This window comes from Thalia democratica, chromosome 7, assembly GCF_965202585.1.
Source record: "Thalia democratica chromosome 7, ktThaDemo2.hap1.1, whole genome shotgun sequence".
NCBI classification, from domain to species: domain Eukaryota; kingdom Metazoa; phylum Chordata; class Thaliacea; order Salpida; family Salpidae; genus Thalia; species Thalia democratica.
Genome location: NC_139171.1, coordinates 43,405,468 through 43,420,754, shown reverse-complemented (window position 1 = coordinate 43,420,754; position 15,287 = coordinate 43,405,468). Strand labels below are relative to the sequence as shown.

The following is a 15,287-nucleotide window of genomic DNA, read 5'->3' as shown; positions in this document are numbered from 1 at the left end:
TACAGAAATTAAAATAGACCAACTTTCTAATTGTTATTACAATTTATTTCAATTTTATAAATAGTTAATAGTATACTTTTTAAATTTAATTCATCTGATTGCATTTGTTTAAAATAAAATCACAAACAAAGTTTATTTCATATAGGCCGACACGCTTTTTCTTGTATGTTTACAAAAAAAAAAAAGATCAGAAAACTAGCAGTAGTCTTAACATCTATTGTATCATAAAAAAAAAATTGTAAAATTGTTTAATTTTCCTTTTAGCGTGACGTATTTTTGTGAACTTTTTGTAGAAAAATCTGTCATAAGGTTATACTACTGCGGTGCATTAATTAGTTGCGTTCATTTTAAGTCTAAATTCTTATGAAGTTAATGAAGTTATAAAAATTTTCCTTATGGCGTTTTTCATCAACATCGGTGCGCACTTTTGCTTGCGCACCGAATCAGTATATTTGGTAATTTCCCTAGTTTGTCACTAATTGGTATTAAAAATTTCGTTTAACTTTTCGAATACTAGATAAATATAGTTAAAAAAGGCAAATTAGGCTGAAACAACAAACAATAAAGGATAAAGATATTAAATTCTTTTTTTACTTCTTTTCTTTTTTTGGGTGGCACGCATGCGCCAGTGTCCCTCCCCACGCTACGCCCCTGGATGACATGATGTTTTTTTTCTCGGGGAAAAACATCCCTTGTAGATTCAACTTAGTGTTCAGTTAGTGTACGAAACGTACATAAGGGTCGGCTGCAGTAGATATGGTGTAGGACTTGATAACCGAAAAGTTTTTTCGTATTCCAGGTTCTTAGACCAAACTTTTTGAGCGCTTTTCTTTTTACAACAAGTAAAGTTTATAAATTCAATAACAAAAAAATCAATGAGGCGTAAAATTTTAATTTTACTCATAAACAGTTCTTAAATATGATGACTGATTTTACCAGCACTATTTTCTAAAATAACCAAAAATATAGCGTACTCATCATTAACTGTTCACTAAAATTAACTCACAAATGCTATCCATTAAAAATATATTATATACTTTTTTATAAAAAAAACTGAACATTTTGAAAAGTTGTGGTTTTTATAACCACATCTATTTATAAAACAAAACTTAATTATATTACGTGCCATTATTAGTTTAACTAAAAGTTTCTAATGCCCCCTAGCTCATTTGTTAGTATAAACCAATAGTTTTTCGTTTTAATTTGATCAGTCTTGACAAAAATGTGCGAGTAAAATTTTATTTTACGTACTTCTGCAAATAAAAAGTTTTTATTATATAGTCTCAAACCAAGTAAGTTTTTAAATACCATAGCATTCTAGGTTAAATGTTTTTACTGTAATTATGAAAATTAAATTTAGTTTTAATATTAGTAAAAGTTATTTTGATATTCAAAAACTACACCTTTTAATCGTAAGATAAAAAACAGATTTTGAAAAATCAAAATTCAAGGATATTTGTAATATCTAATGTAAGTATGTCTTTATTTAACTCTTGTAACATAAGCTCTTTTTATATAATTATATTTCAAGTTTTAGAAAGTGCATAAAGTTAAAACTTTATTTTTATTGTAGCTACTTGAAAAAAAGTTTGCTTTTTTCTAAGAAGTAATTTTTTCATGATTGCCTTTCTTAAAACCAAAAACGTAAGTTTGAGTCAGCAAAAGTCAACTTGAATTCAACATTAAACTAGCCTGATTCGTCCTATAGTTTTGAAAAAATATAAACTCTAAAAGCTAAAGTTAGTTAATTAATTCGCTCCTATAGTTAATGAATTTTGATTATATAAAAATAATATTTAGGTTACAAAAAATTTTAAAACAAAATAAAACACACTTTTAACCTAAAAAAAAATTTAAAGTCATAAATCTAGCCTCACATTTAATAAAACATCGCTACCAGGCTAAGTTCTTTTTTTAAGTTTTCAAACACCTTAATTCAAACTAATTAAAAAGTATATATACCAGCCTGAGTTGGCTAGAGTTTTTACTAAATCTTTGTTAAGCCTGAGTTTGAGGCAACCCTAAATCATACTAAAATCTTTAAATATGTATAACATAGTTGCCAATTTTTAAAACAAAAAAGTTAGTCAGAAAGACCATATAGCAGCCTGAATTGCATCAAGTTATCCTGCGTCATTCTGAATTAAAAAAATGTATACAATTAATAAAACTTAATTACTTATAATTGTCATAGGAAAAGTAAGTGAACTAAATAGTTAAATGAAAATTTTACGACAACTAAACAACTTACTAGATAGATAAAATACAATTAAATTTCTGATAAACAAATATATTTCATGGTATCTTCTTAGTTGTTTACGTAGCAATAAATGGTCTTGTTTTTTTAAACTTGTGTACTGAAAAGGTAATAATCGCACTTTAACTGAAAATAAGAGTAACTACCAAAATAAATTTTGTAAAAACAAATATACAAGCAATCTAAAAGTTAAATTTTAATTACAGTACAAAAATTTAGACATTACAGTTTATAAACCCAATTACAAAAACAGAGAAAAACTGTAGTCAAAGTTTTGCTTTTAACAAAGTTTAGCTACTCTTGATAAAATACAAGTGGCTCCTATTTTATTCAGATCAAAAGTGCTATAACAATTTTTGATTTCGTTAAGACAGTTTTTAAACTATAATTATTTGCACGTTCAAGTTGTTTAATAGATGCTCTGACATAAATGATCGTTTCGAAGCATTCAATACTTTTGGTAGGTTTATTTTCTTTTCCAGCTGTTTTTAATAAGTTTTCTACACTCGTTGGTAGATGTTCCTTAGTTCTCGTACTAATAGTCCAGATGTTATTCCGGCATAAATTGCTTTAAAAAAGGATTTATACTTATAATACCTTACTAAGTTCGCATATCGGATTTTTACCACCGGGTCTTTATAGTGGTCTAGACGTGAAAATAACTCTGGGTTTCGCTGAGTAACAAAATTAATATTAATATTATTTCGTCAAATGTTTAATTCTTGTTAATAAATGTTAATCTAAAAGTGACATGACATTTTTCTGGTCCTGCAGTCTTTATTCAAATATTTAAGGTAAGTTTGAACTGCAGGGTTGCCAGTTATAGAATAAAAAATTGCCTTGAGTGACCAAAAACGTCTTGAGCTGTTTAAACTATCCTGAGTTTAAAAAAAAAGCTTATACCTCAAGTAAATTTTTCTTTCTAAAAATAAAAACAAAAGCCAAATGTTTATAATGTTTCTACTTTGATGGTCAAGGCCGCGTCGCTCACCCTCGCTCTGTTTCTGGGAAACATCTGCTCAACACTGCTCTTTTAACGGACAAAAAATCTATATGTGCTTAGTAGCTTTAAAAAAGTAATAAATAAAAATATCGGAAAAACATCTGGACTATTCAGTGAGAGAATCAAGGAAAATTTACTAAAGAATATAGCCAGTATTTATTTCGGCCATCATCAACAAAGTTAAGATGTTTATGCCAGCGATAACAAACAATGAACTTCACCGCACGATCAACAACAACAATATCCGAGATAATCCTACGACCGATTTCGTCCTAATAAGGACTCATTCCTGCCTGAAGAGGACTAATTAGGACGAAACCGGTCGTAGGATTGCCTCAGATGCTGTTGTTGTTGATGGTGCGCTGAAGTTCATTGTTTATTATATATTTACTTAAGAATATAGAAAACTTTAGTAAAACAGTTGGAAAAGTAAACATATCAGTGTATGTCCATTTCAGTACATTTAGTTTAAAAACGTGAATGTGCAAAAAATTATAGTTTAAACAGACTTGAAATAACTTAAAATTGTTATAGCATTTATGATTTGATTTAATTAGAAGTCATTTGTATTTTTTTTAAGAAGCGAACATTTATTATTAAGTGTATCTGTTGAAATATTACTAGACAAAATCCAAATATATAGTGCTGATATTTAAATTTAACGCTAACAGGATTGAAAGTACATTGTGACTCGTAAAACTTTCTTTAAAAAGTCTTCCCGTCGACCTAATGTAAATCCAATCACTACTATTATCAATATACTTTTGTTGTACAAAAACTCTAAATATAAAAATTATTAAACTATCAATTTGTTTATCAAACTGTTAGTAAATTATCATAATTTTTAACAACAAGACTGATCTTTATCTACATGTTAATTTTTTTTATTCAGAATTGAACAGAAATTGTATGAAACATTTAGTCATAAAGTATACTTACTGTTTACAAAAAAGTTAAAAGAAAGATAAAACAATTAGATTTAATTTTTTATAATGAATCTATCTAAATTTAAAACAAAGATAAATACTCGAAAAAATTCTATAATGTTTCGAATTAATTTGCATAGTTATAAGATGAAGACACTTTGTAATCAAATTCCTTTTGTTTGCTTAATTCTGGTTTCTCTAAAAATATATAGATTGCCTCCAACTTCACGAGATCATATACACTATTGCAATGATGGATTATTTTAAGTCTAGATATGTCATGTTTTCTAGCACAATCTCTATTATTTATTAGATGTTCTGCAACATAAGATCTTTTTGTTGCGTTTTTGGTTGCCGCTGTTTTAATTTTAAGTTCTTTTTCAACACACAAACAGGTAAATGTTCTTTTATCCTGGTTTTTAAATGCCTCGATGTCTGACCGATATAACTCTTTTCGCAGGAGAAAATTAACTTGTACACTATACCACTCATGTCTATAGAAAAACAACTTTCACTGGGCAGTACTTACACTACAAATCTTTTTGTAATAAGAAACGAAAAGTAAACCTAATAAAGACACTTTACCATAGAGCCTACAAATTTATTCTAATGAATTACTTCATTCAAAAGTGGATGAATAAAAGATATTTCGATAAAAATGGATACCCACCAGATATGATCAAGAGGGTTATAAAATCACATCACAATAACCTAAGATATACGAACCAAAGAAGTTCCCAGCAGTTTTAATACTACCATATATTAGAGAATTACCACGTGTATTTGAGAAAAAAGTAAGAGATTTAACAAAAACATCTTACAAACAAGTTAATTCAAGAGTCATATTTCTCTTAAAATCTCTATATAAAGTGCAGTTGAAGGACCCAATACCAGACAAAAGTAGTATAGTGTACAAGTTTAATTGCTCCTGCGAAAAGAGCTATGTAGGTCAGACTTCAAAGCATTTAAAAACCAGGATAAAAGAACATTTATCAGCTTGAGTGTTGAAATTCATTGAAAAAGAAGCTGAAATTAAGACAACGGCAACCAAAAAAATTTTCAGATGCAGAATTTCTAATAAATAATAAAGATTGTACTAGAAAGTATCATTGCAATAGTGTATTTGATCTCGTGAAGTTGGAGGCTATCACTATATTTTTAGTTATAAGATATAACTAATATCTAAATATAAAAACTACTGCGATTTTTTGTACCTTCTTCCAATACAAAAAAATTACAGCTAATTAGTTTTTTCACATTAATACTTTTAAATAAACGAAGATAACTTGTGAAAAAAACATAACAACTTAAATTTTGTGAGTTCTAGCATAATAAGGAGAATCTTAATCAAGTATGTTTAAATAAACAGCTTTTAAAACTGAATTCTTAAAATTAATACAAAAAATTGATTTCGTGCATATCTTAACCGTTCCTTATACTGCTGGATTTATATAAAAGTGTTAAAGAATAATAAAACTTCATACTAGTTAATTTAAACGGGAACGGGTTGAAATTGCACGAAGGGTCAATTTTGAACGAAGACAAATTTGCAAGAGGGGACAAAATTGCACGAAGACTATTTTGCACTAAGGTTCATTTTTCCCCAAGAGTAACAAAAAAAGATAAATAAATAAAAAGCAAAGAAAAAAAAGTTACTAACCGAGGGTAAGGGGTAACAGTGATTGAAAAAAATTATAAAAATTATTGTTGAAAAAAAAATCATAAAAATGAATGAAAAAAATAAATTATTTTAAAAGAAAAAAAAAGCTACCGACCGAGGGTAAAAGTGATAGTAAAAAAAAAAACTAAAATTATGTAAGATAAATTTAAACAAAAATAAAAAAATTAACCCGTGCAAAATTGTTTTCGTGCAATTTAGTCCCCTCGTGCAAATTTGACACCTACCCAATTTATAAATTTTCTAAAAAATATTCTGGTTAATTTTCATTAGTTTTATTCTTGCTAGTTATCAAAACTATATTTTATACAAAAAAAAAAAGTTTGCAATGTTTTATTAATAAAGATAAACAGTGAAAATAGTAATGCACTTTTAAAACATATTTTACAAAAATAAAGTTTTGATACTATTTAATAGTTACAGATGTTAGTCAAATTTTTAAAGTATACGTATATGTAGTTAGAACAAAGTAATTATTAAGTAAATACTTACCTCGTTTACTGAGCCAGGAAGAAAAGTTGTAAAGAAATTAAATAAAAGTAAAAAAAAAACATTACGATTTTTTTCATAGTTTTGTGGAGAACGGTTTTTTACTATATGCTTTAGAATGTTAATTTATAATTCAAATAGCTGGAGATTAGTTATGTTGAATATTTGTTTTACTGTTTAAAAACTTTGCATTTTGAAGAAACTTATTTAAAAACATTTTTAAATAGACTCAGTAAACAAAGAAAAAAACTGATTTAGTTACTAAAACCTTATTATTTATATATATGTATGGTATACTATCAAAATCCCCGTGTTCAAAATCCACCTGATTTTTTTTTTAATTAATTTATTATATATATTCTTAGCATTTATTTATTTGTTTTTTACATTCACTGTTACCCATATTCTTTACCCTCGATCGGTAAGCGGTTCTCCAATTTGACTGGGTGGATTTGAACGCGGTGGATTGTGTCCCATATGTACACTTGGTTTGTAAAGTCCGTGGTTATCAATGTAGGTTTAATTATTTTTAAATTTTACATAAATTTGTTATATTTTAGGATTATTAAGATAGCTTAGACTAAACAAATTATAAAATATTTTTGTAGTAATTCAATATTGAAACAAAACAGTTCATAACAAAAAAACAGCGAATATTACAGGGTTGCCACTGGTTTTCGGGAAATTTTCATTAGGTTTTCAAAATTTTCTCCATGTTTTTAAAAGTACACGTTTTTGGATCTATTTTTAAATTAAATTAAGTTTAAGGTAAAAAATTGTGTTAACTAGTATAAAAACAAATTATACAGTAATCTTCCTTTATTCTACCAACATATGTTTCTGTGTGTCAACGAATCAACACACTTCAACTGAGTTCTGTAAAAAAATAATTACTGTAATGAGAGAATAGAAGCATAGAATAAAGTAGGTGTATACATGTTTTCATTAAAATAAGATATTTTCTACAGATAATAGTAATTAATAGGTGAAATACTTAATATTAAATCCGACTGTTATAAAACTATATAATATTTGTGATTATTAAGTCTAAAATAAGTAGAGTAAGCTAAATTACACAACAAAACATAATATAAAAAAACAACTCACGTTAATGGGAAAGATAACTAATTCAAATTTTATTGTTGTTAATTAGTGAAAAATACATTCGTTACAACTAATAGTTACGTCACAATGTAAATGAGGTTATTTAAACTATTTAATTTGTATTGCAAAGAACATTAATTTAGTTTTTATGTAATCTATTTTGAACAAAAATAAAACATTAACCATTAGTTAGTGACTAGTTAGTTAACTAGTATAGCAATATTGAAAAGATACTATGAAGCTACTACTTTAAATGTTTTTATAATAATTTTTTTTTGATGATGACAAATTTTTTTTATCCATATGATAGATTTTTGTGTCAAATCGAAATATTACTACTTAGCATGTAAAAATTTTCAGATTTTTCGGTTATTTTTCTTCGAAATTTCAGGTTTTGTGGCAACCCTGCGATAAGCCGTAGGCATGTAAATTTAATAATCTCAAATGTTATTATTTGTTCTAATAAAATATTTGACATGATTACGGCAATATAGACTTATATAAAAATTTAATTGTAATATGACAAAAAAGTTTTTAGAATTTGGTTTAAGATACTGGCGAGTTTTGTTCCATATCATCATTTAGTGAGTGATAAGTAATTTCTAAGTTATATTTGCTTCTTCTCTGAGGTCCTGTTATAATTATTTATAATCAGTTTTAGTACTTGTTAGCTTAGAATTTTCATCAAAACTGTTGAAACAAACAACAGTTCAATCTATAATAAATTTGAAAGTAGCATTTACTTTTAATTTAATTACTAACTTTACATTTACAGTAAAAGTTTGTTAATTAAAGACTAAAAACTTTTTTCATGCTTATACTAGATGTCAAAGAAGTATCACCAAATAAATTTTCAGCTATGTTAATAATTAGGTAGCTAATAAAAAATAAAAAAAAATATTGTGCACAGATCTTTTTCTAGAAGTTAGAAAAGCAAAAATAAAATCCTCAAGAATTTATTGGCTGCATGACGACTTAATATCTGACTTTTTAATTTCCGACTTTTCAATTTCAAGTAATTGTGAAATATCTCTTACAATAACTTTTATTTTAATTAAAATTTCTTCACGATAAATAAATAAGTATATATATATATAATTTATTGAAATGACGATTTTAAAAATAATGGAACATATGTTTCATAACGACGAAAAATATTGTCTTTAATCTTCAGCCAGTTTAAATTTAAATAAAAAGCACTTTGGTAAACAAAGATGCAAAAGTTTACAAAAAAACAATATAACGTAAGAATTGAACATTGTACATTACAAATATTCAGTACAAAAATCGATCTACCATCTACCTAATCAAACAACTAAAATTAACGAATACAACAGTTAATTGACTATAAAATACTTCAAAATTTGTTGTATTTTAAGAGGAGCTTTTTCATATGTCGATAAGACGATATGAATTCACTCCTCTTATTTAAACAACCTTCCCTTTTTAACGCATACATAACGGCTGTTGATTCTTTTAAGCACAGCCTACAAACAGGGTTGTTACCATCTACTATTGGCTGTGCTCTTTTTATCACCTCCCAAGTTAATTTAAAGTCAACGTTTTTGCGCTTAAGGCCGCAAACATACTTCGAAAGCTCAGTCTCATTTTCGCATACCACCTTTAAAGGATTTTTTTGGTTAGCATACCGAAATCTGAATTGAGTGGAGCATAAGCAATATTTAAACATATGTTCCAGTATTTTTAAAATAGTCATTTCAATAAATTATTTAAAAGCCCGTAAAGTGGGCTCAGTAGAAGGTGTTAAAGTTTGAATATTAACCTTATTTTATATATGTATATATATATATTAAAGGTTTTATACAAAGTTCTGATCGATAGTGCTCGACAAATCAAATTGGAGCTTAATATTTATTTAATTATATAAAAACTATAATTTAAACAGCTGTTTCACACATTGAAATGTAAAATTTCATGTGATCGTCAGTAAGTTACAGTTTATTATAATAGTGAACAGAAATTTCGATTTTAGAATTTTTTATAATAATTATGACGTAGTAATGGTACAGTTTATTGTACGATTAGTTGAATTTAAAATATGCTGTGAATGTTATTCTCAATCAACAAAATCGGCGAAAGTCTGCAGAACAAGTCCGGACTTTCGTTTGCCGTGAGACAAGCTCAAATTTAACAAAAGGGTTGATCATGCCAATTCGATCATCAGACCACAAGTTTCGGTAGACTGGGACCGGTTTCGTCCTTATTAGGACTCATCAGTCAGTCACAACCGAAAAACTTGTAGTCGTCAATCTACAAACGGTTTATCATGCTTTCGCATGAAGCAACCATTTGCTGGCAATGATTAGTGACGTCAGCATTGTCTTTGCCGTGCAACGTTTAAAACATTGTCCACTAGGCAAGACATCTGGTACGCTCGTTTTAGTACAATCAACAAAATCGGCGAAAGTCTGCAGAACAAGTCCGGACTTTCGTTTGCCGTGAGACAAGCTCAAATTTAACAAAAGGGTTGATCATGCCAATTCGATCATCAGACCACAAGTTTCGGTAGACTGAGATGTTATTCTATGCTTTTTAGGAAAGTTTAAAAAGGTTATTTTGGAAAAATGTTTTAAGCTATTAGAAAAATTTTTTAGGCTGTTGGGAAAAATGTCATAAAATGCTACAAAATATATTTCAACCCACCATTCAGTCTAAATATAAGTTCCAAAATAGGCAAACAATTCTTAAACCTGATTACTACATCATTTGACGAAAACCACCCATTACATAAAATATTCAACCGAAACACAATCAAAATATCTTACAGTTGCACAAATAAATTCAGAAGTAAAATAATAGCTCACAACAACAAAATATTAAACAAAAGCAATATAGACGATAAAAGCACCATAAAAGATAAACTTTGTAATTGCCGTAAAGAACCTTGCCCTTTAAATAACGAATGCCTAGTGTCAAATATAATTTATAAAGCAACAGTAACATCAAATAAAACAACAAAGCAGTATATAGGGTCGACAGGAAATACCTTTAAACAAAGATACAGAAACCACAAATCATCATTCAACAATATTAACAAAAGACAACATAACTAGCGAATTACATATGGAACTTAAAAGATAACAATACACACTACAAAATTAAATGGGAAATATTAAACAGGACAAAATTAAAATTCAATGCTAAATTCGGCTGCAAACTTTGTAACTTAGAAAAAATAGAAATCGAAAAATCAGATAAGAACGTAACACTAAACAAGAAAAGCGAAAGACAAAACATTTGCATCCATTATCAAAAATACTTTTTTAACAAAATCAAAACCAACTAAATATTAAAACAAAATAAAATCGAAGCGGCAGACACGAGTATTTTGTAGCATTTTATAACATTTTTCCCAACAGCCTAAAAATTTTTTCTAATAGCTTAAAACATTTTTCCAAAATAACCTTTTTAAACTTTCCTAAAAAGCATAGAATAACATTCACAGCATATTTCAAATTCAACTAATCGTACAATAAACTGTACCATTACTACGTCATAATTATTATAAAAAATTCTAAAATCGAAATTTCTGTTTACTATTATAATAAACTGTAACTTACTGACGATCACATGAAATTTTACATTTCAATGTGTGAAACAGCTGTTTAAATTATAGTTTTTATATAATTAAATAAAATTTATATATATATATATATATATACCTAAAGAAAAATTTAAAAATTAATTAAATATGGCTATTTTTTTATTCTTATTTACTTTTTTAATAAGTATCATATTTTTCCCATCACAATTTTATAGTTTAACCCCTAAAGTTTTCTTTTTTGAATGTCGAGTTACTTTTGAGATAAACTTTAAATATTTTGTAACCCTTTTTATCGTATAATGGTAAATTTTACAATGGAGCCTGATGAATCCTAATAAGGACAAAACTAGATCTCAGAATGTCACATGTACTGTTGTTGATGGTCATATAGTGCAGTATACTGTTTTTTGTATCACACATTTAAAAGGTTAGTGTATAGAAGGAGTCTGACAAGAAATTAAAGTGGATTCAAAATTTAAAACCATTAAACACTTAAACGTGCAGTATATATACTTAAACTTATGTACTTTTTTAAGTTTTAGTTGCTAAAGTTGTGTTATTATTGGTAAAACTAGCAGATCTTATAGCGTTTCTTTTTAAATAACTCAATAAATTAGTGATGGTTGAATTTAGACATAAAAATTATACGAGAGCCAATACTGTTTACCTGTTTCGATTTTTATAGTTAAGCATAAATATTTTATGATATCAAAGGAATTAAATCCAGGTTTTATTTATCGATAAACTAACTTTTCACAACTTTAAGCTTTTTTAAAAATCAACTCATTTAAGCTTTAAACTTAATTTATATTTTCAAAAAGCTGAACATAGAAATTTAGAAAAAATAAAATAAAATCTGTTTAAGATAAAATTAACTAAAACAAACCAAAAAAAGATAGTACTACAGGTAAAAATATGAGACCATGTGCAGCACCAAGCAAAACTACACTTAGATACATTCGAAAGTAGAAAACCGTAAATATTTGTGATTTGCTCAAACCCAAAATTAATATTCCAACGAATTTCGTCAACGTGATACCACTCATTACCTGTAGATGTTCAAGTAAAACTAAATGTTTTGATTTTAACTTTCTATCATTAATAAAACTTAAATTTATATTTTAAAAAGCAAAAATTGTTAAACAGAATAAAACCAATTTCAAATATACTAAAAGCTTAAATTAACTAATTCCCTACTACGCCACAAAAAAAATTACTTTAAAATAATTATGTTAGTTGTTTAAACATAAATATTAAAATTTTATGAAAACCAAACCGAAGATCCTTGTTGGGCGAGAGCATCTTTAGCACGTTGTATTCTGGTGTTGCTACTAGAAGAAATAAAACCACTAACAATATGTGCGCAGAACTCCACCGAAATTCCTACTGTCTGAAAAGAGTAAACGTTTTCAAACTTACTTATAAAGTCAAATAATGTAAAACTATACTGCGTATAACTACAAAAACTAATGTCTATTTATACTATACTGAGTAAGTTGTTTTAGGAAACAAACTCTATCTTCATTTAGTAAATTTTGATTGTGTTTTTGTATAATTAGTGGATACCAGGGGCGTAGCGTGGGGAGGGACACTGGCGCATGCGTTTCACCAAAAAAAAAAAGAAAAAAAAAAAGTTTTATTTTTATCATTTAATTATCTAATTTCACTGCTTAATTTTTTTTTCAACTATTTTTATGTAGTATTCGAATAGTTAAACGACTTTTTCGAATACCAAACATGCATAGCCGGGTTCCGGTGCGTAGAGATCATTGTGTACTGGCTTTGATGAAAAACTCCATAACAAAAATTTTTTAAATTCATAAAAATTTAGACTCAAAAAGCGCACAACTATCGTAGTGCACCGCAGTAGTATAACAGTTATGATTGATTTTTATACAAGGAAAAAAGCTAACATTTTGTAAACAAACCATCAAGCTAAACCTATCCTTGGTGATAATGATTCAAGAATAAACAAATTGCAACAAAAATAGCAATAAATAACTACTAATAAAGTAAAAATAAATTAATAACAAATAATATTAATATCATATTTTAATAAAATAAATAATAAAAAGCAAAAAAATTTAAATAAGTTAAACAATTATAAATAAAATAAAACAACTAATAAATAAACAGTTCATACTGTGATTACAGTGTTAATCTTACTTTACAAAAAGTTTTATTTACATTTCAGCAAACTTAAAATTTTTAGCAAAAGTAGTTTCTTTTTTACTTAGATAATAAACAAATCAAATGTTGTTATTCTATCAACCATAGAATTGAAAAATTTATCAATTTTTGAAGCAAATTATTTTATAATTTGTTTAGTCAGATTGTGAATAAATTTTAAGCAACTTGTAGAAACAGACCTTTTTCAAAAAAAATTTAATCGAAAAGACAAAACTGATTTATTTCAAATTTATTTTATTTCAAATTACATTTAAAAATTGTATTTAAAAAAACCTGTTTTTCTGCAAACTTTTTGTAACATTTAAAAAATGCTATCGTTTTAAGATTTTAGATAAACTGATTTTAAGATAAAGGAAAAGTTATATATTTGGTAAATTTTTAAAAACTTAGAAAAAATTGACCTTTAAAAATTTATCTCTTAATTATTTCGTTTTGTATCAGAAACTTTTAGTAAACTTTTTCCTCACACTCAGGATAACTCAGGATTTTATGAAGTTTTTGAAAACTTTAATATGATTTAGTACAGCTCAGGATAACTCAGAATATTTTTTTTAACTCAGGTTGACTTAGGATAACTTAGGCTGGCTTTGTTTTTTTATAAAAAACTCAGGACAGTTTTAATGTTTCTAAAAGCTTTTAGAAAAGTTTTTTTATAGATTATGAACGATATCTAGTTAATTTAGTTGAATTATGTGTTGTTTTGATTCAAAGAGTGGCAAGGAAATCTTGATATCCTCAAACTTCATTGATTTTTTTATACAAAATGTATATAATAATATTTAAAAAATTAGTGAAAATTTGCTTGATAAACTTTTAGATTGTTACTAAAACAAATATGAAAAGTACCAAAAGTAGTATTGTATGGAACGTTACAAATCTAAAAAATGTCAGATTAGAAAATGATCTTTATATACCATTTGCAACTTAATATCAATAGGTTCATTTTGTTTTTTATATTTTATTACACAAAGCTTTTCAAAATCATACAAGATTTCTTTGTCAAGTGATAAATTTTAAATGAAATTTGAAAAAATTTTCGTTGAGTGAATAGCTTAAAAAATAACTTTAAATTATGACGTATGAATAAATTAAAATTAATACAAAAATTAGAGATTCAGTAATTAAAACTAAAGGCATGTTTATTAATAGATTGTTAATAATTTTGTTTTACCATTTAATGCTACTTGCGTATTTAAGTTAGGTCGCTCTTCTTCAATCAATATTGATTCCAGGCAGTAAAGTTTGCTTTTCTTACATCGTATTAAAACTTTAAAATTTTGAACAATGTCAGAGTTTTGACAGGAGGTGCAATTAAAAAGATGTTCAAATATTGCGCTGTTTTTATCTGTTCCGCAGTGGTCTGTAATTCGTCGGAATATTTGCCGTGATGTTTCTCCAATGTAAGAGATGCTCTGATCTGCAGAGCAGGTATATTTAAAAATAACATTTGCGTCAAATACTTCCGAGCATTTACTTTTGTTGCTGAAGTAGTCAGAAACCTTTTTGCTGGTGTAGGCTGGTTAAATACTAATGTTGTGTTTTTGAAATATGGATGCTATTCGTTTTTGGAATCTTATTGAACAGCTTCCAACGTAAACTGTTGTGAAATAAGCGTAGTTTTCGGTTTCTGTTTTCTTTTCATTTTTTGTGTTAATATTTTCATTTTGTTTAAATGTTGAATTGTCGATTTTGTGAGCTTCAAGAAATTTGTTGATTTTCGACTCTATAAGGTTTATTGGATACTGATTCTTGAGTAATAAGTTTTTAATTTTTGTAAGTTCATCTTCAAAAGCGGTAAAATTTGAGCATATATTAATCGCTCTGTTTATTAAAGTTTATTAAACCGAGTTTCCAAGATTTAGGACAAATACTAGTATATTGCATAATTAGACCTGTGTCTGTTGGTTTTCTGTACACATTTGTGTGTAGTTGGTTTGATACTTGTTTTACTTCAGTGTCGAGAAACGGTATATAAACACGTTCAAAAACCTTCCTATAATAGTACTTAAGAAAATGATCTGAAGTTGAAAGGCTCAAAAATTGAAAAATAGCAGACCAACACCAGATATTACTAT

At 27.0% G+C, this 15,287-nt stretch overlaps 1 protein-coding gene across 1 annotated transcript in view; it reads right to left on the bottom strand.

Moving 5' to 3' along the window:
• Positions 1-6,183: 6,183 nt before the first annotated feature.
• LOC145840600 (NPC intracellular cholesterol transporter 1-like) overlaps positions 6,184-15,287 on the bottom strand; it is a 50,577-nt gene continuing 41,473 nt past the window's right edge. Inside the window, exons 24-26 of the mRNA XM_082947906.1 lie at positions 12,299-12,412; positions 11,909-12,071; positions 6,184-8,089 (exon numbers count right to left, since the gene is read on the bottom strand). Of these exons, the coding sequence (XP_082804032.1) occupies positions 8,004-8,089; positions 11,909-12,071; positions 12,299-12,412 (363 nt within the window). The 3' untranslated portion in view covers positions 6,184-8,003. The remainder of the gene's footprint in view (positions 8,090-11,908; positions 12,072-12,298; positions 12,413-15,287) is intronic.